We start from the raw sequence: 23,427 nt of genomic DNA on the forward strand, positions 1-23,427 counted from the left end.
AGAGGAGGGATCGTATATGGATCATATAGTTTGATGACGGTCATGTAACACCTTACATACTATGCATAGCATGGTCAGCAATCCAGATATTCAGACAATGAGTGGGTGGATGTGGGGTACAGTGTGAGGCGGATGAGTCCGTGCTAGTGCTTGTGGAACCGGTTGAACCGGATGAATCAGACCCATCGACAGACCGCTGCACGTCATTCTGATTTCTGCCGTTATCAACATTCACAACTGCGTTACAAACATAGACATCAGGTATATCGGGTTCCTACGAATCATTGGCCAACTAACAGATTCATTGAGTATGGCAGAGAAGCCCCTGAAGATTCCTATCCTCCTCGACCCTCATCTCCCAACTTCGCCATCCTCCCTTCCCATCTCACCCACTCACATCGCATCATGGCTCACACCCTCATCAACCGAAGCAGGTCCTTCACGCCGCACCGCCCTCGCATGTCAAGATAACACTATATGGGTACATACCACCTCGTCTCTCCTAGATAGGCAGGAAGTGGTTTCACCCGATATAGCAATACCGTCCATAACTACCCAAGCGGCATCTTCACCCTCTTCACCCCGACGACATCGACCCACTCAGCAACGCAACTTATCATACTCTGGTAGACCTCGGAATAGCTCTTCAGCATCAAGTATAACAGGTAAACGACGTACATCAGCATTCTCCCCTCCTCCGTCAGCACTTCAATTACCCACTACCACGCTTTCCTCTGTATCTGCTTCGGTCGCTGGGCCAGATCAACATACTCATCGAGGAAGTATATCCGACCGACATGAGTTGAGAGAAAGTTTGGAAAAGCAGAAAGAAAGGAAAGATGACAGTTCTTCTATCATAGGATTGGGTATAGGTGGAATAGGACGAAGAGGCCTAGTAGGACTACATAGCAAGGAAGATCGGACCAATGACAATAATGATGAGGGTAGATCAGGTGCAACAAGTCCGAAATCATTCGTATCTTCAACATCGACCGAGACAACTTCGAACACCAATAGATTTGGATTCTTTGGACGGAACAGTGTATCGACTGAACTTGAACATGATGATGAGTCTGTGCTAGGAGGAGAGGATAAAGAGGGAATGAAAGAGATTCAAGTTGATTTAGAGATGGAGAAAGAAACGAGAGAAGATAAGAAATCGTCTCAGGACCGAAAATTGATAGAGGATCTTATTAGTGAACGAAGTCCTACGATATCGACTACTTTACCCCCACCTATAGGGAGGAAGAAGAGTGGGAAAGGGAAAGAAGAGTTTGTGAGGAGGATCATACTGAGGGAAGTAGGACGAGGGAAGATAGTGCAGATGAAGGTGTACGAAGAGGTCGATTCGTTGGTTGTGTTAAGAGATGAGGGGTGAGCTGTCCTTTCCTTCGCCGCTCGTTGTGGGATGAAACAGCTGATCAAGGTGGTTTTCAGGTCCTTGGATATATTTTCGTTGGCGACATTGCACCAAACAACAAGTATCAACCTCGAATCGCCAGAGGAAGCCAAATCGTCAGGTAGTAAACAGGCCTTGAAAGTGCCCTTGTTCTGGGATTGGAAGCATATCCATCTGGCGAAGAAAGACAATGTAAGATCAGCTGTTCTTTCAGCGTATGGACTAAGCTGACCATTCGTCCTTTTAGACCATCATGTTCGTCGTTCATGGACTTCCATGGCCGTGTGCTTTACCTAGTCCGAACGGAGAGGTGACTAGAGTCGTCATGATTACCCCTTCACCTGCTGGAACAGGAATGCACATCGTTGCCAGACTAGAACTTCCTGGGCAAGGTGAGGTTGGAGTATTAAACAACCACGATGGTGAGCTGATTGAGACACTCTGATAAGCGTATCATAGCTCATGGATGTATTTCGCAGCGAGCTATCTGATACATTCCACTCCGACCAGTCTTACCTCTTACCCTGTAATCTTCCCTACACATCCATCATCTCAAGATACCACTCCGGCAATCAAAGCCTCCCCGCAGATACGGGCGGTATCTTCAGCTGTCCCTTCACCTTACCTCCGATCAAGTACACCCGACCCATCAGCTCAACGGAGTCGAGAGTCTACCTTGAGGAAATCAGCGTCTTACACCCACCTGAAGGAGTTAGCGTCGTCGCCTTTGTTAGGTGATCATTCGCATCCCAAAGAAGATAAGGACAAAGAGAAGGGTTTTGCGAAATTCTTAGCTAGGAGAGATTGGGGAAGGAAAGGCAAAGAAGATGAGAAACCTGAAGAGCCCAGTCCAGGGATAGGAGAAGGTCAGGAAGTTGAGAGGGATGGCGGAGGGAATTGGGATAGGATTGTCATTGGTGGGAAAGGAGAAGGGGTAGGATGGAAAGATGGTTCTGTCGATGTGAGTCAGCCAGAACACAATACTTGGGCTGCATGAGCTAATAATGGAATGTGGAATGATAGGTGTTCTGGACCGACGGGAAGAAATTAAAAATGCGTGGAAATGTTGAAGCGTCACTGCAAGAGAAAATCCACGCTGTTCATTTCACTCAAGGGTGGAGCTGTATCGTAATTATATCGCAGGTCAGTGAATACATGCCCCGTTTCCTCCTGAGGAAGTTCAGCTGAAAGTCACACGGTTTAATAGGAGAATTGTCACTTGTACCGTTCCGCAGAGGAGATCAAAGATCCTAAAGACAAAGTGACCAGTCTGAAGTACGTTAACGATCTCTACATCATGTTGTCACCTTTGCTGATGATCTCAACAGATTCAATGGCGATGCCGTTCTTGATGGTGTTCAAAACGCCTCTCTCAACTCGGACGGTACTTTGTGTTTCATAACTAATGCAGCCATCAAATTATTGGCCATGTCAAAAAAAGAGAGTGGACCTCTATCACTCGCGATCCTAAGTCAATCCAACGAGACTAGCAGTACTTGCCGTATAGCTGCTGCAAGCATCGAGACCGTTTTCACCTCAGATTGTGAGCTTGATCGATCGTCTCTGTTGACGGGTGTCAAGCTGACCATTTACGTCAGCTGGGGGAAATGTCATACCCCGTAACTTCTCCAATGTACTTCTAAAATCGCCACAGAATTCTGTTGCAGACGACAAGCCTACGGTCGATCGTCTAGATTCACCGGTCACTTGTCTCACTACTATCACATCAAGCGGCACTGATGGGGTGGAGAACAAGTATCTGGTAGCTGGTGATGAGGATGGTGTGGTCAGGATATGGACAACGAGGTTTGTTACACTTTATAATCTTGCCCTGCATAGGATGCTGACACTGCTTGGTAGTCCTTTCAGGCTCTGTGGGTCGTGGACTCTCTTCGCTGATCCAGTCAAGGATGACGCTTTACTCGATATGTCACAAGCTGGACCATTGCAGGGCTGTCTCCTGATCACGTCAAGGGACGGAACAGTCGGTATCATTTCTCTAAAAGAGATGGACGAGTAAGTCCCCTGCTCGCCTACACTTCATGTAGATCGAATTGCTCAGTGGCGACATGTTTTCAGCCTCTTCCTCATCCCGGCTTCTCGAACGCCTCTGCGACGCATATTCATCGAACAGAAGGATATTCTACTGGCTTACGCTAATGGTAAAGCCAGAGTATGGAATACTCGAACTCAAGAATTCAGAAGATCGACCGGCCTGGACGCAGCCGAGGATATGTTGCAGGTTGGTGATTGGGCGGAAGTGTGAGTCAGCTTTTCATCAACCATGATGCACCACATTTCTGGCTAAACAGCTGATATACGGCTTCATAGTCTACTGTCGAGCACGAACGAAAATGCAACTTTACAAACTGTTCCATGCCTACCCGCGGAACCAGCGGATCTAGGTATGTTGCAGGTGTCCAAAATGATGATAAGTGGGAAAGGCTCATATATCGCTTGATGTTACAGGCCGATTGGTCAACTTCGATCTACGAGAACTGGGTCGATGGCTCCATTCGTCCAAGAATAATCCAACTCACAGTCCCCTATCTGCCCTTCGGAGTTTGCTATCCGTCTTTCTCACTTTCGGTATAGATGACAGAGTCGATGAGATCTGCACTGACAACCTAGGGATACGCAGGCCTGATATACCGGTTGTGATAGGGAGCTCAGAGTACGTCAAACTCAGCCGAGGAGCTTGAACGTTTCAGCTGACTTATGTCTTTTCAATAGCATCGAGGGCAAACGCTTCGACTACGCTCAAGGTGTTAATGTTTGGTGCATATCACCTTACATGACTGGTTTGAGGCAATTGGCTATCGTCACGCTACTTCGACCGTTCCTTGATTCCCCTGGTCAGTATATACCCCATAAACTGCAAATAACCTATCTGTGCTGATTTTAAATTCAAACCGCAGATCATGAGAGATGGGCAGCAGAAGTAATAGCACACTATACCGCATCTCTGCCGTCTACAGCCACTGAGCCCGATGTACACTTCTTTGCGGAATACTACATGGACTCTTCGAGTGAGCTAGACGCAGTCGATACACGTTGACTCGCAGCTGACACTCCTTTCATAGCTGATGTTCACCAGGCAGCTCGTATGTTATTTGCTGCTCGAGTGGGCAGGATGTCTAGTGCAGAGATCGACTGTACGGTGGAAGTTGGACAGGCAAACTGTGAGCTAAGACTTCAAAGCAATGCCTCACCAGCTGACATGATGTATAATTTTCAGTACCATATAAACTTTCGCCTGCGACTAGATCTTCTGACGTGGCTACCAATGCGTTGACGATGCTCGGTGGTATCGCTTTGAATAAGTTCGAGACGATGCAGCCAAGGTAGGCTTTGCTTTGACTTTCTACTTTCTGTCCGAGTGAACTTAGCTAACTTGCTAATCTATAGCGTACTGAAATCCATTGCCGAATCAGTATCGATATTTCTCCATTCCGATTCATTCTCCCACTTATCCCTCGCGATCGAAATTTGTTCCAAGGGATTCACCACTTGGCAATCATACGTTGATCCTTCCGACCTTCTCAGAAGATTGTTCCACCTATCTACCCATAAGGATTTCGCCTCAAATACCAATGGGAATGGAACCAATATTAGTATAGCTGCCCAAGCTCGTTTGGCTGTATTACATGTCGCCTCTAGTAATCCGGCATTGTTCATGTCGACTTTATCGATGGATGTCCTCGATGCGAAATCAGTGGAAGGTCGAACAAGTATAATGAAATTGTGTGTTTATATGGCTAGGAAAAAGCCAAACGTATTGGAGAATGGTTTACCAAGGATTGCCGAGGCCGTGGTCAAGAGTTTAGATCCGAATATTGGCAAGATGAGAGATGATGTTTGGCAGGCAGCTACTGTCATTCTGAATGAACTGGTCTTAGCGTGAGTGATCGCTGCCCTTTACCACATGTAGAGCAGGATGGGATGGATTGCATACTGATCGGAATGGTTTGTATGGGAATAGATTCTCGACGATAGATTTCCACAGTGGTACTCAACGTTTGGCGGTGGGTACACATGAAGGAGCAGTTATAATGTATGTCTTACTGCGCATTCGCCCGTACGAGGGGAATGCAAGTAAACTGATTTAGTATGTTCAATCACAGGTACGATCTGAAAACTGCCTCTCGACTATACGTGATCGAACCTCACAAACACCCCGTATCGGCCGTGACATTCTCTCCGGACGGCAGGAGGTTGATCACTGTCAGTTTGGAGGAAGGGAATGTAACGGTTTGGAAAGTCGGTAGTTCCTTGAGTGGATTTTTCAACGTTGGTGCGCCGCCTAGACAAGGTGGGGAAAAGGGTGAACCGTTCAAGAGGATTGAATTTATACGAGCAGATGATGGTGAGTTCAGTTTCCCTCCTTTAGTCTACCTTTTGAATGTATCAACTGTTCACTAATGGTTCATAATGTTGTACATTTGATAGGTCCTCTGAGCTCTACGTCTGCTCTGAGCGATATACAAATTTCTTGGCCTGGGAATAGACAGGCTAGAATAATGATTAAAGAGACAGCTCTGACATTTGAGACGTGATATTCTGATTGTATACTTTCCTTTGTCTTTTTGATGCCGTCAAGCAGCCAGAGTAATTTCGAATGGATCGATTGTATCAGAGTATCAGCTAGTAATGATGCGATGAATTGATGTCATGATGATTGTCAATGCATTATACTATATGAAATATCTTACTACAACAAAATACAAATCTGGTGTTTTACATGAAATCAGCTGCGCCTTTCCTTCCTACCAATCTCGGTACAACACTTGGTTTTTCAACCCATTCTGCTTCTCCTCCTTCATTCTCAATATGACTACCACTAGATGTATTCCTATCCTTGTCCTTGTCTTTCTTCTTTTTCTTCTTTTCTTCCCTTTGTACATCTTCATCCTCACCTTCATCGCCAACATCGAATGATAAAACACCTTTCCTCTTCTTACTCTTCTCTTTTTTCTTCTCTTTGTCCTTCTTCTTGGAGTCGGTTGTGATATCTTCTTTACGAAGCGTGAAAACAGGTTTGAAAGTTTGTATATCCACTGGACCTTCTTCCTTTACAGGGAATGGATCCTCATACTTTCTTGGTTCTTCTTTTCGTGCCATTTCCGTGTTAGAATTGTCCACTTCTCGCTCATCATCTTCATCCTCATCTTCGTCGTCACTCGCAAAGATAGCTTTGAAGATATCAATCGAAGGTTTCTCGTAAGTCAATATATCTTTACCTTGATTGAGATCGTTGGCCATCCCCACTTCCGATATATTCGTAGGTTGTTTTTCTACTTCATTATCGCCAGTTATTCCACCACCCTCATTCGTATTCGTACTCGTCGATACTGCGTTTGTAGTGGTGGTGGTAGTCGTGGTAGGTTGATGTATAAATTTGGATTCCCAACTTGCATCATTTGAAGGTAAAGGCGTAGTGTCCAAAGCATTATTGCCATTAATGGTATTCTTCTGATCTCTACCCACATTGGGATCTCCTTCAGGATGAGGATCCTTGACACCCCATCTCCTGCAAATCAATTTGGTAGGGTACCAATTCCTAGTTTCTCTTGTCATCTTGCCGTACATCCCACTAGCGGCAGCTTGTTCTCTTGGTGTTAGAATTTTCTTTACCTCCACAACCTCGGCTACCTTTGGCTTTCCTAATTCTAAATCCAACTTCGCTTTCTCAGCATCAAATACGTGTAAACCAGGTTTGGCCTGTTTCAAATCTGATACCGCCAAACTTGATGATCCGCTCGTGAATCTGTTGGACATCGCATATGACATTGGACGGAAGATGCGAGCGGAAGATGAAAAATCCCTTAATTCTTTATTTATCTCTTCGATCGTACCTTTTTTCAAGATTGGGTTAGGTTCTGTGGTATTATACGTTTGAGAAGTGAGATATGATTTGTATCGATCTTGTTTCTCTAAATCATCACCGTAGGGTATAAAACCCTTTAGAGCTGCCGAGGCTGTTCGAGGTGATAAAGGTGGAATATCCACTTCGGTCGCCGCAGGAGCCACGACTTCCTCTTCCTCTGGAGGTGGTTGGAGCGATAGTGACTGCGGTGGTGGTTGCGCAATTGTAGATGCTATTGATGCAAGACGTTCTCGATCTTTGGAAGACATGTACTCGAATACCGATTTGGCTTTGGATGTACGTTGTTCCTCACCTAATGCTGCTCCACGCTGAGAAAGACTGTCAGCTACATCCACCACGGATTTTGGAACAGCTGACAGCTTACCTGTTCGAACGTTAGAGGTTTTCCAGGTTCACCCCTGATCACCTCCTTCTTCACTTCCTCTTCACCAGGTTTCTGATCCCATTTCTTGGTGGTCCCCCACACTCGAGCAGGACGAGGTCTCCAATCAGGCGGTATATCAGGCATAGCAAACCTATCGATCTCATCAGCTATTATCAATTCAGTCGTAGACTGTGATGTATAGCTTACCATTTATCCTGTGGAACACCTTTGGGATCTAATGCGAACCCTTTCAACACAGGTCTGCCATCGTGCCATGTATCCTGCTGCACCTCTCTTCCAGCACTATATCGATTCTCCATATTTGATCTTGATCCCAATCCTGGACGAGTGGAGCCTCCCATCACTATCACTTCGTCATCATCGTCTAATCCGTCAAATGCCAAAGGTCGACTCGAAGGTCCAGCTTCCGAGTATGGATCGTAATCATCGTCATCCAGCTGTCTCGCTCCCATCGCTACTCAAGGGTCAGCTAATCTATAGGTATATATATCAACAAGTGATGTGAGAAATAGCTCACCGGGTCTTTTACCAGGTAATGGGCACATCCCTCTTCCTTTCACGAACCCTAAACCCTGCTTATCTTCTTTCGCATCGAATGTCAACAACGCTACATCCCTAGGAGCGAATGTATGTTTGGAGCCTTCTTCATCGTCTCCCATTTGTCCATCTTCATCATCGTTGATTCCCGCTCTAGCTTTGCCAAGTTTCCCTTGCTGCAGTTTCAATTTTCTCAGAGTGACTCTAGGTCCAATACCTTGTCCAGGTCTCCAGCCTAATTTCTGCAAGAGCTTTTCACCGATGGAAGACCGTGAAGGTGCAATGAGTGATTCAATAGCTGATGGTAGACTAAATCCACCATTCGATGTCAGCTGACTGTAAGATTCCATGCACAAGATGGCATCCAATTCAGCTGACTGACCTTTTCCCACCTAATTCCTCTCTCGTACCTGCAAACCCATCATTTTTAAATGTATCGGTATTCTCCAATTTCCTATCTTCCCTCATATGTTGTAAATCCTCTTCATCCATGAAATCCTCAGCTCTTTGTACTTTGTTAGCTCGGTTATTTCGAGATGATTTGAATGTCGACGGTGCCCAGCCTATCGACAGTCATATGTAAGCGATCGGATCTAAGAATCTCCGATGAGCGAAGTGGTGCCAACCTACCTTCCTTCGATCCTACTGTATTGTAATAGCCAGCTGAGAACCCTCCCGTGAACGCGCCGTGAAACCGTCTTCGACCTTGTTCATCTCGAACCTAAACCAGAAACGTATCAAAGTGAGCTATCTTTATATTGAGGAAGAAGACTCCGAGGAAGCTCACCTCCTGCTGCCATTCTGGTACATACTCCTGTTTGTCTTTCTTATGTTCTGATAGAGCTGGTAGGGGTGTACCAATCTGATAGATTACAGTATTCATCAGCTTTGATTTGGTGTGAAGTAGAACCGATGACTTACCTGTACGAACGATTCGTTCAGATAAGCACTATTGAGATTGACATTCTCCAGCTCGAGCTTGTGCTTGAGCCTGGACGTCATCTTGGATCCTCGCGCTCCTAGCTGTTGTCTCTCGTTCACCGCTGATACAGAGACATAACCCTGTTGCATGAGTTGAACTGAAGTTCACTGTCTGCACCTTACATGGACGATGTTCGAAGGTGTGTTTATGGGGTTTATATGGGTCACCCCTTTAAGCTGACAATCAATCCTCTCGGTTCCACTTTACCGGACATGATCATGGCGAAGGGATGGATGATGATGAACAACAACAAACTGATAACGAGCAGCAACATCAGAACATACCCTTGACGACGAGGAGAGTCATCTTATAGCGACTCGGAGCTAGAACGCCCAACATGACTTCGACAGCGGCTGCTTCAGTTTCGACTCCTCCAAGCTCCGATCTCCTAAGCATCTTACCTCAATTCCTCACCACCCTCCAATCCCCAACCTCAATCAGCATACCACCAGCTACCCTCCTAGGCGCCATCACCCATTTCCTATCTCAGCTAGATTCACCTCACCTTCAAGATTTCATCTCAGCTATCACTTCATCCCCTACATTGTGGTTGCACAACGGTATCTCAGCAGAAGATATTAGGAATGCCATCAGACTTTCTATACCTGCTAGACTATCCAAGATACATCAGGAAACAGCTGATGTGTACTTCAAAGAGACGAGAAGGAGAAGAAAAGCTAGGGAGTGGCTGGGTGTTTGGCTTGACTCGCTTTCGGATGATCAAGATGGTACAGGCGCAATACAGATGCGAATAGGATTGTTGCAGGGAATAGATGACATGCCAGAGATAGATTGGGGTGATGGTCGGACAAAGCTTGAGGAGATGATGGTTCTATCACTGGCTGGGAAGCTTGAAAGCTCCTCTGATCCAGACACCAGTGATTTGATTGCTGTTATACCTCATATAGCTTTGGAGAGGCTACAGGCGCTCGATATCAAAGTGAGTGATGATTTACAAACGAACAAAGCAAAAGCAAAGCGGATCTGATAGATACATCAGTCTATGACTTCTCAGATCGAATCCAATCTGTATCAAGAGCTCGGCCATTTTTCTCTATCTTCAGAGACAATTGTACCCAATCTCTCAAGGGCATTGGCAAGATCTTTTGAGGTGTTACATTCAGGTGGACCATCAAGTCAGAGGCACGCTAAAGAGAGGATGATCAGTTTTTGCGAACAGATGCAGAATATGGCTCAAAGCTTAGGATCGGGTTGGGAAGGGGTAGCTGGAATGAAAAAGGAGGATGGTGAGCTTCTCACATCGAGGCGCGCTAAGCTTATGAAAGCAGCTGACAACATCATCATAGATAAGAATCCAATATGGCTCCAAAACAAAACCACATTTTTCTCTTTCCTCGCAGTCGCCTCTACGATTGTTGAGATTCTCCTTTCTCAACCCGACAACTCGAATGCAATCGAACGCAATGTTCTCGAACCCCTCTCTTCTGCAGAAATCGCAATTCATCTATTGACAACGCTTGGATCTTTCGCATATCTCACGGACGCAAGTCAAGGTGGATTCGATGATTACCATAAGATTTTATATGCTTCTTTGGACATAATATCGAGCCATGGTGGTAATGAAGGTGTCAGCGCACTGTTCGGAAGGCTAATTCAAGAAGGAAAGTCAAGTGATGCTAAAGTAGGGTATGAATTGGCTCTTGGGGAAGAGTTGATACATCACCTCGGGAAGAAGGAAATAGACGTGTTATTACCACTTGCAGAAAGGTATGTACAGCTGTCCGAAGGCTTTATATAATGATTGTAAGCTGACGGGTTTGTTGCAGACATGTACATAAACCAGATCACAAATCAAGTTTTGAAGCTTCTCATGCGTTCTTACTTGCCTTACTGAGGACTTCATCAGAAAGTTTAGCTGGTAATGATGCTCAAACGGCATTCTTCGATGCGCTATTACCTAATCACACCAATATCCTCATAAAGGTGAGTTTTGCTTGACCTGCTCTGTGACAATGTAACCCACTCTGAATTATCACTTCGTAGCAATATTCCCAGAAACACATCTCGTCGGAACAATTTCGCCAAGCCTTCCCTCTGATTGTCGAATCAGCTTCAAAGCGTTCTCCCACTTCCACCGCCCTCTGCTTGTCCTACCTATCAGCCCTTACGCCAAATCCCGACATCAGACACATTCGGGTGGCAATCACCCCTTTCATCGACTCCGCCCGCTTACCAAGACATCTAAAAGATCTAGCTCAAATGATATTGACCACAGAGAAGAACTCGGAAGAAAGGATGGATCTGACTAGGAACGCATTCGAGATAGTAGTGAGAGATTTAAGCGATGAGAATAAACATGTTGGAATCGAATGGTGGATCAAGTGGAGGGATGAATTTGGTGGACGGAGGAAGGAAATGGGTTTTGTGCGAAGTAGACTATAGACGTTGCAGCGTGCAAGAACAATCGCACACCAGTGATTTGTGTTCTTCCATTCAATTTCCAATGCATGGGTTCGATACGTAAAATTCCCATTTCACTACAAAATAACGGAAGAGAATCAATTGGAATCAATTTTTCTTTGGTTCTGAATTTATGTGTGATTTCTTTTGGGGGGTTGTTTCTTTAAGCGAACAAACGAGCAAAATATCTAAGAAAAGCTGGCGAACGAGCACACGAAGCCCAAGTATGGAAACATATATATATCCAGTCCATCTCCTGCTTCTCCTGACTCTCTCTTCGATTTACAGCTCCTTCTCATCGACGAAAACCAAAACGATTATACCTTTCTCGTCAACAACCCTCAATGTCTCTTTCAACTCCTTCACATACTTCTCTTTCCCTCTTTGCACTTTACCTCTAATCTCAATGATCGCTTCTTCACCTTCTTCCTCGTTTCTACTGATGATATCCCCAATAATTTCATTCATCGTCACTCCTTTAATGTACTTGTGTAGACCTTCTGCGGGAATACTCATATATTTGATAGGAGACATCTCTTCGTTCTCTTCACCCTTTTCATTTCCCCCGAAGTACCATGTGGGTCTGATAAGATAGGGAAAGTACCAATTAGAGGTATTAATCCAATGATGGAGTATAGCGGGAGTTTGACACTTCGATGATTTCACTTTACTCGAATTACCCCTGATCTTATTATAAACCTTCAAGAATTGATTATTCCCATCGATCCATGTAAAATATCGAGGTCCATTGTCGTCAACAAGTACTCGGAGTAGCACACTGAGCGTATGGTGTAAAGTGATAGCTAGTCGTTCGGTATATTGTTCGATACCTTTTTGATCGATAACAGGTTTTTGGTCAAGCATAAAGAAGTTCACACCGGTTGTAATGAGTTTGACCGAATAGAGATTTTCAAGTGGGACGTTTTTGGTCGAATAGGGTGAAGTGAATATTCTGGTGAATAGCTTGGGATGAGTTCGGAACCATTTTAGATCGAAGGAAAGTTCCAAATGTCCATAGGTTTGATGTTGAGTAGTGGAGGAGGGACGTTGATTCAACCATTTCATGAGTTTGTCAGGGGTGTTGAGATATAAGGTAGCGTTCGTTTCGGTGTTGCCAGTCTTGGAAGTGGATGAAGCAGGTGAAGGAGGTGTAGGTTGGTGAGTGGCGGGATATCCCATGTTGGAGATCATTCGGTACATCAATCCCCCAGGTTGAGTTTGAGTTGATTTATCGGTCGAGGTTGGAGAGTCAAAAGAGTCGGGGGGTTGTTGTGGTTGCATATCGCTCAGTCGGTATCGAGGGGGAGAGGTAAATGATTGGAGTGTGGTAGTCATCGTGAGAGTTGTAACAGAGTTATTCGAATGATGATAATACCTCTCGTTTTGAGGTCAGACTGGATGGGCGTTTGATATGTGTGTTATGTGTATCAAGTGATATATCAAGATACGCTTAAGGAGATAAGTAAAGGAAGAGGAATGCAAAGGGGGATCTTGCAGAAACACGCAGATATATATGCATCTGAATTGGCCACCCGGAACCCAGTGCACATGTTCAGAGGTAATTATTGGAAACATAGTTCAAGAATGTCTTACGACGTCTGCGCGGGGTTGACTTGAACCTACTATATCGCTTGACAGGAGGATAGTGGAGAAAGGTGCACCGGCCGGATCATTTCGCTCTCTGCAAGGGTCGGTGGAATGATTTGGGGAAGTAGTATGTCATTTTGGACAGAGTGAGGGATACGAGTTGGTGATGTCAAGTGAAATAAGGTTGACCAGGACCATCATTACTTGGACATGGAAATTTAGGGTTGGGTTCCGGTTCGACATGATGCAAGTGCCACATTGGTGCGAGCGATCAGGCGATTAACAAGTAGGTTGGGTGTCGATAGGTGGAGTTCCTCTTTCGCACATGGACAGACCGAAAGCACTCGATGGACACAGTACAGAGGCTTAGCTAGCTCGAACGTATCCCGCTGTGTTGGCATAGCGTCGGTGAACTCATGAACGGGATGTGCTGACAGGTGGCGGATGATCCGAAACCTGATTGGTGATTCTTGGTCCATGGTTGATGATTACGCCCTACACACGATGGGTCAGTCTGGACCACTCCGACGTTGAATGATCATTTCCCCATCAAAAGTAAACAACGCGTGAACCAGTCAAAGCTTATAGAGTTGTTCACAGCAATTGAACCTTACTAGTCTCTGACTTTCTATACATCGTCTCAAGAATCCACAAAAATCGCTTTATTCGTCGTTCACCTACCTGTCTGAGTAATCGGCTATCGTTCCACTCAGCTCTCTCACAACTGTCAATACAAGCTTCTTTGGCCACCATCTCCCGCCCATCGGCATCATGGCAGACAAAGTCATACCACAAAATATCAATCATAATACCGTCATCCCCCAAAGTTCCTCCACGGACAGTGCGAATCAGCAAGATCACATCACGTTGCTTAAAGACAAGGTCAAAAAAATTGGAAACCGAGAGCAAGAAAGTTAAAATCCAAAATGCTAATCTCAGAAGAACCAATTTGGACCTAATTACTGAGAACAAGGAGCTAAGATCGGAAGTTGAGGATGAAGAGAACAAGACCATAGGACTACAAAATGAAGATAGATACAAAGAAGACAAAATCAAGAAGTTAGAAGATCTTTTGCAACTTCATCATCATGGTTGTGTTGAAGACATTCAGAATCTCAAGGATGATATGGCTCATCAAGCAGAAATGCATCGACAATTTGTTGAAGAAGAGCAAGGTAAGGTATTTAAGCTCGAAGAGAAGCTCAAACAGCTAGAAAAGGACAAAAGTGATCTCATCAACCGGGTTCAAACAACGAAGAAGCAATGGGAAAGTCAATATGCAGACACCAAAGTCATCTGAAACGGCTTACCGATGAGAAAGGAACTTTGGAGCAGGAGAATGAGAAGATGTTGAAGAGATACTCAGAGCTAGAAAGTAGCTGTGATAATAAGGATGAGCAAATAAAGCAAATCACTGCTTTTCTTGCACAAGCCAAGGATCTTGTTCGTGGTGCAGAACAGATTCTCGAAGGTCCCAAAAACTATAATACATCCGATTCAACCGTGAGTGAATCATAGTATGAAAAAATTATAGACAGCTGAGCCTTCTCATATTTCGAATAGTCGAGTGCCGATCAAGCTCAATTCCAACGACCAGCGACTTCCCCACGATCACCTGGGGAACAAGATATATCTGAAGTTGAAGATGCAACGAGCAATCCTGCACCAAAACCAACATCACCATTGACTAATACCATTGAACCGGAGATTTCGTTTCATGACAGGTTCCGTGTTAACCACAACCAACGAGTCGCTTGGGATGACGCAGAACTCACGCCAACCGATCACTTAACTCCTCATCTACCTTGGTTCTGGAAGACTGTATTGAAAGATCTAGAGTCCTGGAGAGCTGGACGCTATGCTGAGAGCATTTTACGGGTTTTACTTACTTCCCTTTCGGTCACTCTTCTACCACAGCATCACAATTTGGTCAAGTTCTCAATTGGGGGCAAGTCCGACTGCAATTTTCGTGAGGTCAACGATCCCAAATACATTATCGGGTTTAATATATGGTCAGGTCTCCACACATATTGTACTTATGTTGATACGGGAAACGAGCCATCCTCTTCTGCTCCTGTTCGGTTGAACATGCACAAAAACGGTCGTGTGAGTGATCACTTCAGGATCATTGTATATATCACCTATTGAAACTGAATGTTGATCTTGTGGCATCAGGTTGACGTGATTGTAGAAAAGGTCGATTGCGGTCCCTACACATTTGTCGCGACGATTGACTCCGCAGACCTTTGTGTGATCATGATACGACTGATCAGAAGCTGGTTGGATGAGCAATCTGGTGAATCTGCATGAAGATGCTATTTTTGGGGATCCTACTTCGACAACTCACTTTGGCCCCGCAACCGAACAAGAGAAATGGGGCAACTTCCAATTAAGTCGACAAGCAGCAGCTTGGATAGTAGAACATAAGGAAGAGGGGGGAGAGATATCAGGAAAAGGAGGAAAGATTAGCAGTGGCACAAGATGAAATCAAAGGTGAAAGTGTTGAGGGCAAAATCAAGGTTAAGAAAGAGAAGGATATACAGGTGAATACAGGTCTATGTACTTCGAGAAAAGACAATGGACTTTAGACTTACAGTACCCAAAATCAACGATGATCGCATCATCTTATCACACCAACGATTTAGTATAGATCAGAGAATCGGCTTGACTTATTATATTATTTGGTAACGTCTGTGTAGCATATGTATATACATTTATCAACTTTCGTTCGGTTATCGCAGACCATGCCTTCTGAACTACGTTCTTAGATTCTGATATTCTCGATCGTATAAAATATCGCGCACGAGAACATGTGGTAAGACAGCTATTCATTTCATTTCATTTCAATTTATTCATTCCTCGATATCAATAAACAAAATATACACATCTAGTGTTTTCTTTTGGTTATCCAAGGAAGAAAGTCTCTACAATGACGATGACGATGATGATAGTGATCGATAATCTATATAAGAATGTGAAAAGAGATATGTACAAGATACGATGAGACCAAAAAGGAACATGAGCTACATGACTTCGTGTACATGTATTGTTTAACGGGTCCAAGCGAAAGTACATGAGATAGGAAGGAAATAAGAAACAAACAGAACGACATGCTTAGTTGGGTATTAACATGATGGAAATTAACGAGTCACAAATGACAGATAAATCTATATTTAGAAAGTGGAAACAATGGGATAGTATAAATCAGGGGAGGGTGGGATCTATATAACAACGTGAAGATGGCGAATAAAGAGAAGACAGGTAACAGGAACGAAGATGCGAATATACGATATGCACAGGAATTTCTAAGATACAAGCATGACGATGTCAAAAAAGTAATGGAATGAGATAGCGATATGATGACTATCCAACCAAATGGTAGAATCCAAAGATTCGTGTTGATGTGAAGTCTTACTTCGCCGCAGTTAACGAAGGTGAAGCAGTATTACTGTGGATCTGTTGTGCCCAAGCTCTCGTATCAGCCGGTGAAGCGTGGAAACCAGGAGCCAAATGACCGAGAGGATTAGTCGGAGATGATACATCAGAGTTCAGCTTCTGCTGTTGTTGATGATCAGCGCTGGTGGGTCGGGGAGTAGCGTTGAAATTGAAGGCATCTTGAGCCGAGTTGTACTGTCTCGTAGGCGTAGGTGTATTTCGAGGTGAATTGTGACCATTACCTCCAGTTCCATAGAAGGGGAATCCGTTGGGTGAATTGTCGCCTTTCGAGGGCACGAAAGATGGTCGACTGTAAACCGGTTCAAGCTCAACAGGTGTCATTCGAGGTGATTGGAAGAAACAGAATTTGTCGAGCTATGAGATGGGATGAGTACAAAAGTTAGTCAAGCTTACCGGTTTCACTATACTTTTCTAACTTACAAATTCCTGATAACTGTTATCCAACATTTTCTTTTGATCTTTCTGCTTTGGGTCAATCTCAATTGACAAAGAAGCCAGATCGGGCGTCGACTCGTTGCTCATAGTTTCTACTGGAGAAGATTCACCAGTTGAAGCTGATGGTGCAGGTGACATCGGTATAGTTGGGAGACCGGTGTGGGTCGGCGTAGGTGGCGAAGAAAGATTTGACGATGGAGGAGTCATGAGACCCAGATCAGCGTTCTCAGCATCGTGCATGAGCTTTCTGAGATCACCAGTAGATCTCTTGAGAGTCAGAGGTTTGTGTTCAGGAGTCGAGTTTTGATCATCTTCTGGGACCTCGGGAGATCGATGGGCTGTGGGGGTGGCATCGCCACTGGAGGATTTGGAGGGCGAAGCTGAGTTCTCCATGGCCTGGGAAAACGAATCCCAACTGTTGTTTTGACCATTCCAACTCGATCTTCGCTCATGACCCATATCAGGAGCTACTAGTGTGGCGTAGTTGCCGTTGATGACATTCATGCTGGTCTTTCGTTGTAAGTCTACAGGATCATACGATTCCGGACTGACGATTTGAGGCATTGTGGGCGACGCATCTTTGGTTGGGGACAGAGGAGGTGAAGGCGCACAATACTTGGCAAGTGTAAGGTGAGCGTGAGTCGAAGGGGGAGCAGGAGGCTTAAATGAATTGGGAGGTGGAGTTTGCATAGGTGAATCAGGTCGAGATGGGGTTTGGACTTGACCGTTCATTCGTTGTGACAGTTTGGGGAATACCCAAGACGCAGGACCGGACGAGGGAGCACCGAAAGCCTTGTTGATATGCGCTGAAGGTGGAGGTGCGTTGCTCTTCCTTAAGCCTGGGAGACCTGAAGGCAGCTCTTCGGTGGTATAGGTGGCGCCTAAAGATGGAGGCAGAGACGACCGAGTGTTGCGACGAGGTGCGGGCTTCTTGAAGGTGAAGTTGTAGTTCATCCCGTCGTTCGAATCCCACCAATCTTGACCTTCAACTGAATAATGAACGCAAAGGATCAATTGACGCTCTTCAAGTTTTCGCTTATAGTCGTCAAGTTTGATAGAGAAACTGAATCTATCCCATCCTTCATCACCACTGGTAGCAGCTGGAATATGACAGACGTGGGTACCAGCCACTTCGGAAACGGTTCTACAGGTATCGAAGTCAGCAAGGATGAATTATAGAAAGAATTGTTCAACTCACTGCCAATGATCAAGTGTGAACCTAACCGCAACCCATTTCTGGAAAGCAACGTTTCTGACGACAGCCGTTCCTCTCATACATAAGGGCCCTAAACCAGATTGTAACTCTATTCTTTCCAGCAGCACATTCTCTCCTGCTAAACTACCTCTAGCATCAGGTGAGAAATCGGTTCTCTTCCTAGGTATCCTACTAGCACCTTCCATGATTATTTGATTTTCATCCGCCGCTTTAGCAGCTGCATTCCTTCTCGTTCGGAATTGGACGAAGTCCGTATCGGTATCGTTCTCCGTTTCAGTCTCGGTATAAGCAGCATTTTCGGGATCTGCGGCTTTCCCTACAGCCGTGACCTTCTGTTCTCTAAGGAATAGCACCACACTCTCTAGAGCTTTTGCATCTCCTTCACTAGCATCCGCAAATCTCACACTCTTCGATCGCTCTTCACCGAATCCACGAGGACTATCGTGTTCATCGGTAGGAGATTCATGTGCTTGACGAGTGAGATCGGGTGTTGACATTGATCGTTGTTTGAGGGAAGGTTTCACTATTTCACCACTCTTCTTTCGGATCATATTGATCGGCCGAAGCATTGTTGAGCTACCACCTATTATTGGTGAAGAATCATCCGAGTGTGACACCGGTGGTGGGAAGGTTATCTGGAGGGAACCAGTAGAATTCTGACCACCTCTGACGTGACCAGCGGAGGATCTTCTCATGCTGGCTAAGGTTGGTCTGCTGTTTGGTGAGAGAAGACCCCGAGATGCCGACGATCGCGGAGGTGGTTTGAACTCTGGGTCGAAGGCGGGGAAGGGAACCGATGATTCACCATTCTTGGAAGGGTCGTGTATGTGAACAGGAAGAGTGACATGTGGACTGCTGGGTGTCGAGGGGAGTGACGAATCGGCAGTGGAGTTCGAGGTCATCGAGTCTCGGACAGCTCGATGCAGGAGTGGTGATTTGATGGGGCTGGGATGGAGTTTGAGACCCAACGAGCTGCTCTCAGCGGGCGGTAAGCCTGACACTAAGTGCGAACTGGGTCCAGAGGATGACGGTGATCTTCGGGGTAAACCTTCCATCGGTCGTGAGATGGGAAATGTTTGTGAATTGATAGCGTGGGTGGCTTTCGATATAGAGTCAAACATCCCTCGACGAGGCGTAGATGAACCAGAGTGGCTTGAGTTCCGACGAGGGATTCCAGGCATGGGTCCAGAGGAGGAACCAACACCATAGTCGATGTCCTCGATGTGTTTGGGTGGAGTGTGGTGAGCTTTGCGGTGGAAGTGGAAAGGGCTCTCCTTGACAGGAGAGGCCATAGGCGAATGTGTTGGCTCAGCGTATGGCATAATGATCTCTTCGGTACTGAGAGAGGAAGAAATCAAGTCAGCTTGGAAGGTTCAGATGTACCGAGATGATGTTAAGGGGAAAAGAGTGGAGTATGGGATATCGGAAGCAAGAGTGTGCACAAGAGAGAAGACGGACGAAGAATCAGGCTTTGTAAGGACAATAGTGATCATGACGGTTCAAAGATGACGTAGGAATGCGAAGATGCAAGAGACAAGAGTCAGGTGCTTTTGGCAAGATGAGAAGGAAGCGCGATTCCAACAGAAAGTACCTCGAGTGAGAGATCATAAGACATCACACAATGGCGAAAACGTACCCCAAGAAGTTACAGTGAGAAGACAAGGCAATTGTCGCAATCTGCTCGTATGACGAATGGGTCATCCCTTACGGGGCAAGCAAGAAAGGAGGAGGCGGTGGTGATGGCTTTTCTAGACAAATACGATCTGAGTCGAATAATGAAAGGAAACAAAGTGAGGAACGAGAAAGACGAGATGAATGATCAAAGGGAGAGTGGAAAAGGCAATTATAGTATGAGAAAGGAAGATGGGAGTGTGGAAATGCCATTTAACGGAGCATGTCGAGTTTGATGAGAAAAGGAGGAAAGAAGTTTAGATATACAGAGATACACAACTAACTTTGACGAAGTTTGATCGGCGGTTCTGTCGGCTTGGTGACCAACCAAGCTAGCACACGATCAATTAAGTGGTACGTGGGAGGAATATCGACATAGGCGGTGCGATCACCCATGTCGGGGCAAAGGGGAAAAGGAGAGAGAAAAGTTCATTGAGTGATGGGTGAACAATAGAAATAAGAGATGAGATGTACCCAGTGGAGTGGTTGTGTAGACTCTTGATCAGATGATGGAGGCGTTTGTCTGGATATGTGAAAAGAGAAGGTCGAAGAAACAAAAAGTCTTGTGCGTGGGAAATGTTGCAAAGTTGAAAGAAGCATCTCGCAAAACTCGAGGGGGGGAGATGACAAGATGCCAAGACAATCGAAAAACAAGCAGGAAGAAGCCGTCTGGTTCCCCATGGGAAGATTGTTGGGGCAAAAGAGAAGCAAGAGATGATACTTACTCTTGGTAATTTTACAATTCAGCAATCCACAAAGTTCCTTTTTGACCGTTTGATAGCTGTTTTGCGGAACAAGGGTCGGTGGTATATTATGGAAGGTTGTAGTCGTGTCGTTGTCGTTGTTGTCGTATCGATTATTATACAGTATCAAGCCATGTTGGGGTGTTGAGCAGAGAAAGTTGAAGATGAGAGAGAAGAGAGAAGTAGAAAGTATCAGTTCCAGTCAGCTCGAGTTCCCTGTTTATGGTGTTGGATATATGTTGTCAAGAGGAGGAAACAAAGTTGATGGTGAAATAGGGAATTAGGGGAAAAACAAACAAATACAAGACGAGTGACGTAGATAACCAGACGAATGATGGGAATGGGAACGAGGATGGGCTCGTGCGTCGATCCAAAAATAAACACGCGTAAAGGACAAGTCGGTTGTGTAGATGTTTGTGTATGATTGATGGAGCACAGACAACCCAATATACCCAGGTCGAGGCCAAAGGTACCCCTTTAACACGATCATAGATCAAAGGATATCAATCAATCATAGGGTTTATACCTTCGGACTCTATTTCAAGACCGAAGAGAAGCACACACCGTAAAGTAATTAAACGGAACACCAACAACAACTCGGAGAACAGGGCAAGGAGAATATTGTGTCGTCTCGAGCAGCTGATCAATCGCAATTATTGATGATCAGATCAGCTGAACAAGATAGGGAGGTCGGTACACAATGGAGAGAGTAAGTGTGAAACGTTGAGATGGTAGATAGTATGACACGAGGATCAAGAAGGCGATGATCACGGGAGTGAGAGAAGCGGAAGAAAACATACAATTATGTGTTATTTGTTGAAATGTCGCGATGATATGTTAATCAAGTACGAAAATAAAACGAAAACAATGAGATGTAACCAAGGTTATTTATGCTTGAGATCTGATGGGGGAGAAGGGAAGAATGGAGTCGTAAATCAATGTGATATGTGGGGACCTCTGATTTATGGTTTTTAAAGTTCGACAAGAGATGATGTAAGATATCAGGAGAGCGTCCAGCGTTGAGTGATGTGGATTCAAATGAATGGTATATGTGTATGGGTATTCGTGTCCATATGGTAGATAATAAGGTTGATTGAGATATTCAATCTTCCCTTTACTCTCCGACGCGTTTCGAAAGAAATGATGACCAGCACCGTGGATGTATAACTCGAAGGATGGTGATGGTATCAAACGAAAGTAATGTTGCGATGCAAGGGGATGACGATGATGATCAGATCGATAGCGATAATGGGAAGTTGAAAAGAAGTAAAAGAGGAAAAACAAGGAGGGGGCAGGTAGTGAAGATGCCAGACGCTCTCAAGAGGTATCCCACCGCGATCAACCCCAACGATCCGAGAGAGGAAACAAGAACACGAAGAGGTTTCATTCAGAAACAAATAGAAGGAAATCGCGTGGAGAAGAGTATTCCCAGAAATAGAAGGAATGAAAATAGGTGGATCGGTATAGTTACTATCACTCACCTTATTCTGTCGATGATCTGATCTGAATCTCAATCATCCAGCAATTACCCAAGTTATTCTAGACTAGACCTAATGATCTGTTCTTCTAATCTGCCCAATGCCCGAAGTGCAGTATCCCAACTTGTTGTCGTCGGTGGACAACTAGTTCGTGAAGAGACGAAGATGGGATTGTATGAGGTATCACCGAGAGGTTTTCGTCTGAATACCAATATGAAAATTATCAACAAATGACCAAAGAAGGAGAATTGGCGTTGGCGTTGTTGCTGCATCTCAATCGGTGTGTGGAGATGAGATGGGGAGAGGGGGGTTTGAATTGAAATTTGGACTGGGGAATGTCTCGATGGGGTGGAAACTTACAGATACAAACGGATGTTTCAATTCCAATTCCAATTTCAATCTCAATTTCACTTCCGTTTTTTGATCTTTTATTTCTATTCAATCGGTTCTCGTGAATGGTCTTCGATTCTTGATCAAAGTAAAGATGTTGTTGAAAGGCTAGCAAGTATGATGATATTGACAAAACATCATGTCGGTATCGTTGATTGTATAGCTTTCTTTCCTGTCAATTAATCATCCACAATCATATAGCTAATCTATTGTTGATCCCCACGCTTCTCCAGTTTTGATTGCGTACTCGAGTATCAAACAAAAGCTGTTCGGCCGTTCCTTTAAGTGAAGCTTCTCACGGATATTTCCTAGTTGCTGCTATTACTGAATGGTGATGATGCAAGCAGGTATTCGATGATTGATAACGAAATTTTTGCGTGGGAAAGTATAGTCTGCGACAGACTGACTTGGCGATGATGTCTGCCTCTGTACAGTGTGCTGATAGATCGGTGAAAGCCGGCGGGAGAAGATGAGGTGCTAAAAAAACCCCAATTGCTGATAAGTCTACGAGAGATTCTTAGCTATAGATATAGCGTGTGAAGGGGATAGGTGCCTTTCGCCGCTGTTCACTGGTTTATTGTTCTATTCGGGATGGGAGTAGGTAGATCTTGATTTTATGACTAAAGGTAGATGAGGTCGGGTCAAAGAAGATTTGTATAAGTTGAGTCGGATTCAAATTTCTGCTTCGATCTCTTCTAAAAATTCTCTTCTAATCCTTTTGTATAACCTCACTACCTGACTTTCTCAACTACTCGTATAACTTGTTGACTCCGAAGTTGCCTTGTACCAGCGAAGCTGAAGTACGTATCTTCGAGAGTGAGTGTGAGTGTGGGAAAAACC

At 44.9% G+C, this 23,427-nt stretch overlaps 6 protein-coding genes across 6 annotated transcripts; 3 read left to right on the plus strand and 3 right to left on the minus strand.

The window, feature by feature from the left end:
* Positions 1 to 310: 310 nt before the first annotated feature.
* On the plus strand, positions 311 to 5,955 carry L199_004656 (uncharacterized protein; the record flags this gene model as incomplete). The annotated part of the gene is made up of 20 exons (XM_064890381.1): positions 311 to 1,374; positions 1,438 to 1,591; positions 1,647 to 1,821; positions 1,879 to 2,360; positions 2,423 to 2,542; positions 2,607 to 2,674; positions 2,728 to 2,942; positions 2,998 to 3,205; positions 3,260 to 3,415; positions 3,479 to 3,661; positions 3,731 to 3,804; positions 3,869 to 4,073; positions 4,133 to 4,254; positions 4,318 to 4,428; positions 4,483 to 4,581; positions 4,638 to 4,743; positions 4,808 to 5,299; positions 5,382 to 5,453; positions 5,524 to 5,765; positions 5,849 to 5,955. The coding sequence occupies 20 exons, from the start codon at positions 311 to 313 to the stop codon at positions 5,953 to 5,955; spliced, it is 4,455 nt and encodes a 1,484-aa protein (XP_064746453.1).
* Positions 5,956 to 6,136: 181 nt separating this feature from the next.
* Positions 6,137 to 9,210, minus strand: L199_004657 (uncharacterized protein; the record flags this gene model as incomplete). The annotated part of the gene is made up of 8 exons (XM_064890382.1): positions 6,137 to 7,594; positions 7,651 to 7,801; positions 7,858 to 8,125; positions 8,189 to 8,517; positions 8,591 to 8,771; positions 8,839 to 8,929; positions 8,996 to 9,070; positions 9,130 to 9,210. 8 exons carry the CDS (start codon positions 9,208 to 9,210, stop codon positions 6,137 to 6,139), a joined length of 2,634 nt encoding a protein of 877 aa, XP_064746454.1.
* Positions 9,211 to 9,527: 317 nt separating this feature from the next.
* On the plus strand, positions 9,528 to 11,593 carry L199_004658 (uncharacterized protein; the record flags this gene model as incomplete). The annotated part of the gene is made up of 5 exons (XM_064890383.1): positions 9,528 to 10,130; positions 10,206 to 10,437; positions 10,498 to 10,918; positions 10,978 to 11,134; positions 11,195 to 11,593. 5 exons carry the CDS (start codon positions 9,528 to 9,530, stop codon positions 11,591 to 11,593), a joined length of 1,812 nt encoding a protein of 603 aa, XP_064746455.1.
* Positions 11,594 to 11,893: 300 nt separating this feature from the next.
* On the minus strand, positions 11,894 to 12,946 carry L199_004659 (uncharacterized protein; the record flags this gene model as incomplete). The annotated part of the gene is made up of 1 exon (XM_064890384.1): positions 11,894 to 12,946. One exon carries the CDS (start codon positions 12,944 to 12,946, stop codon positions 11,894 to 11,896), a length of 1,053 nt encoding a protein of 350 aa, XP_064746456.1.
* A 1,599-nt stretch (positions 12,947 to 14,545) lies between these two features.
* Positions 14,546 to 15,346, plus strand: L199_004660 (uncharacterized protein; the record flags this gene model as incomplete). The annotated part of the gene is made up of 2 exons (XM_064890385.1): positions 14,546 to 14,701; positions 14,762 to 15,346. The coding sequence occupies 2 exons, from the start codon at positions 14,546 to 14,548 to the stop codon at positions 15,344 to 15,346; spliced, it is 741 nt and encodes a 246-aa protein (XP_064746457.1).
* A 1,263-nt stretch (positions 15,347 to 16,609) lies between these two features.
* L199_004661 (uncharacterized protein) lies at positions 16,610 to 19,627 on the minus strand (the record flags this gene model as incomplete). Its single annotated transcript, XM_064890386.1, has 3 exons — positions 16,610 to 17,008; positions 17,075 to 18,233; positions 18,288 to 19,627. The coding sequence occupies 3 exons, from the start codon at positions 19,625 to 19,627 to the stop codon at positions 16,610 to 16,612; spliced, it is 2,898 nt and encodes a 965-aa protein (XP_064746458.1).
* Positions 19,628 to 23,427: the final 3,800 nt, after the last annotated feature.

This window comes from Kwoniella botswanensis, chromosome 1, assembly GCF_036426115.1.
Source record: "Kwoniella botswanensis chromosome 1, complete sequence".
In the NCBI taxonomy this organism is placed as follows: domain Eukaryota; kingdom Fungi; phylum Basidiomycota; class Tremellomycetes; order Tremellales; family Cryptococcaceae; genus Kwoniella; species Kwoniella botswanensis.